At 38.0% G+C, this 2,260-nt stretch overlaps 1 protein-coding gene across 4 annotated transcripts; it reads right to left on the bottom strand.

The window, feature by feature from the left end:
• Positions 1 to 215: 215 nt before the first annotated feature.
• LOC107466022 (uncharacterized) lies at positions 216 to 1,865 on the bottom strand. 4 transcript variants are annotated; one of them, XM_052254659.1, is made up of 4 exons: positions 1,814 to 1,865; positions 1,512 to 1,548; positions 1,295 to 1,419; positions 216 to 775 (listed from the first exon to the last, which is right to left on the bottom strand). In XM_052254659.1, exon 4 carries the CDS (start codon positions 768 to 770, stop codon positions 378 to 380), a length of 393 nt encoding a protein of 130 aa, XP_052110619.1. In that variant the 5' UTR covers positions 771 to 775; positions 1,295 to 1,419; positions 1,512 to 1,548; positions 1,814 to 1,865; the 3' UTR covers positions 216 to 377. The 4 variants fall into 4 exon arrangements, with proteins under 4 accessions (XP_052110619.1, XP_052110618.1, XP_015940483.1 ...); XM_052254658.1 differs by lacking the exon at positions 1,814 to 1,865 and having other exon boundaries at positions 1,512 to 1,665; XM_016084997.3 differs by lacking the exon at positions 1,814 to 1,865 and having other exon boundaries at positions 216 to 791; positions 1,295 to 1,673.
• Positions 1,866 to 2,260: the final 395 nt, after the last annotated feature.

Here is a 2,260-nt window from a genome sequence, read left to right as displayed (position 1 = left end):
CGTATAAATTTAATTCGAGAATTTGATCATCTTAAAACTACAAAAGCTACAGTAGCACATCAACTAGAGGCAGCTGGAAAGAAATTCTATCTTTTCCATTTCTATGTTCTATAAGGAGCTAAAGATACACCTTATATAAGAACACATAATGGTGGTTCAACAAAGTGCACCATTCTGATTTCGTTCCTTTAGAAAGCATGCAAAATTTCCAACTATTCATAAAACAGCAAATAACTTTGAACTCTTGGGGTAAGTGGTGCTGCGATAATTCAAAACTCAAACTCTATATACATAATCCCTTTGAATCTACTAGTCTACTAGGCTGTACAAAAGTGTAGGACCTATTCAACAAAATCCAACCATATTCACAAATAAGATCAACTAGAGGAAACACCACATTTTCCCTGTAACCAAGGCAATCTCCTGTCACCCTTGAGAGAGACGAAGATCTCACGGGCAGTGGCATTGTTCTCAAACAAGTCCAAGGCGAGGAAGTAGACTCGATCATCAACACCCTGCAACTCATCCAACACCTTGATGCACCTGCTGATGGAGAACCTGTCCTCGTTCTTCAGGATCACACTTGCCCTCATCTTTGAAGCAGCAGCTATCTCGAGCATGGCGTCAACAATGGCATCTCCGGTAGCCTTTCGGCTTCGCTTACGGCTACCTGAACCAGATGGCACAGCAACAGGGTGACGCTTATGCCCATCCAACATGTTCGCATCATCTCCAGATCCAGAAGAACCATCCTCATCCATGTAAGTCATTACCACTGTAAATACCACTAACTAATGAACAATATTACTAGGGCTAATAAAAACATAAGAGAGTTTTTTTGGAATACTTATATCAGGAATTGACCTGATCTATAAGTCAATATGGGTGTGTTATGCGATAACATAAATTCTTAAGACATGATAAACAAATCAAATCAAATCAATCCTAGAATACACTCATGGGTTTGAGCAAATTAAAATTCTTTTCTTATCCTTAGAACATCGAAACTTAAGACTTGATTAACAAATCAAATCAATCCTTAATCGAACTCCTAGTAATACGCTAGGTGAGGTGATTGACTAAATTAAAACAAGACCAATGTCTAATTCATTTCTAACAGCTTGTGCTGTAACACTAACAGCATTCAATGGACACGCTCAATTGCCTAAAATCCTCAATGCACGTAAAACACTAACCAACAATGAATATAAACATTCCCAGAGTGAAAAGATAGTATTTTTAACGCCAAATTGATGTGAAATGCGACTAGGGCAAATGGGAAGGAAAATCGTACCGTGTCGCAGGTTCCTGTCGGATTTCGATAGTTAGGGTAACAAAAAGTTAGGAGAATGGAGGTGTTGTTCGAAATTGGGTTGTTGAAAACGCGCTATTTGAATCTCATTGGGTGGGTGAATGTCACTGATGGAAGAAAATGTAGGAGATCAGCAACTCTGAAAACCCTAACAATAGAACGATTGACGAAGAAGACAGTAGCTGAAGTGTAAACGCACCGTTTTCAACTTCTGCATCTCCGCTTCTGTTCTGTTTCTGTTCAGAAAATTACAAAGAGGTCATCTTAATTCCTGACCTTCTCAAAATTAGAATATTTGGTAGGGTCGAATTTGTTTGGATTTAAAGTGAAATCAGAATCGAACTAATTGAATTATAATTGATTCGGTTTGAATTTATATTTTTTTGTGTATATATCTGAATCAAATTAAACGATTAAGAACAATTTGATTTAATTTAGATAATTGAATACTCAATAAGACAGGATTCATAAAAAAATAAAAAAAAAATTGGAGGCACCGACAACGGAGTCTCTATGGCTGCGGCTTCTAAAAACGATGGTGGAGAAGACGATACTGACGATACACGGACGACCATACTAATGGTTCTATGGAAGACGATGCTGATAGAGACGCCAATGGAGACGCCGACGGAGGTTACATGAGTAACGGTGAGGTGGTGGGGTTTGAGGAAGCTCTACTAGAAAAGTATAGGAAGCCAATAAAATATTGTACAATGGAGGTCTAGCGAATATTAGACATATAATCATTAGTGCTATTTTTCTCTATCAGTGTAAGCTTCTGGGATGAGTGGTATCATGACATAGCATTAGAGTTTTATATTCGAAAGTTCAAGAGTTCGATCCTTAATGAACCCAAAATCAGCTTGAGTGGTTTTATGACATGAGATATTTATTATTCTTGGTACCCGGATATATTCCATTGGCTCCGACTCCATCGAGTGAGAGAAG

This window comes from Arachis duranensis, chromosome 9, assembly GCF_000817695.3.
Source record: "Arachis duranensis cultivar V14167 chromosome 9, aradu.V14167.gnm2.J7QH, whole genome shotgun sequence".
NCBI lineage: Eukaryota > Viridiplantae > Streptophyta > Magnoliopsida > Fabales > Fabaceae > Arachis > Arachis duranensis.
The sequence above is the reverse complement of the archived record's forward strand: the minus strand, read 5'-3'. Positions and strand labels throughout refer to the sequence as shown.

Bases quoted from the DNA above. Each gene is read 5' to 3' on its own strand.
- LOC107466022 (XM_052254659.1), bottom strand. From the start codon at position 770: ATGACTTACATGGATGAGGATGGTTCTTCTGGATCTGGAGATGATGCG.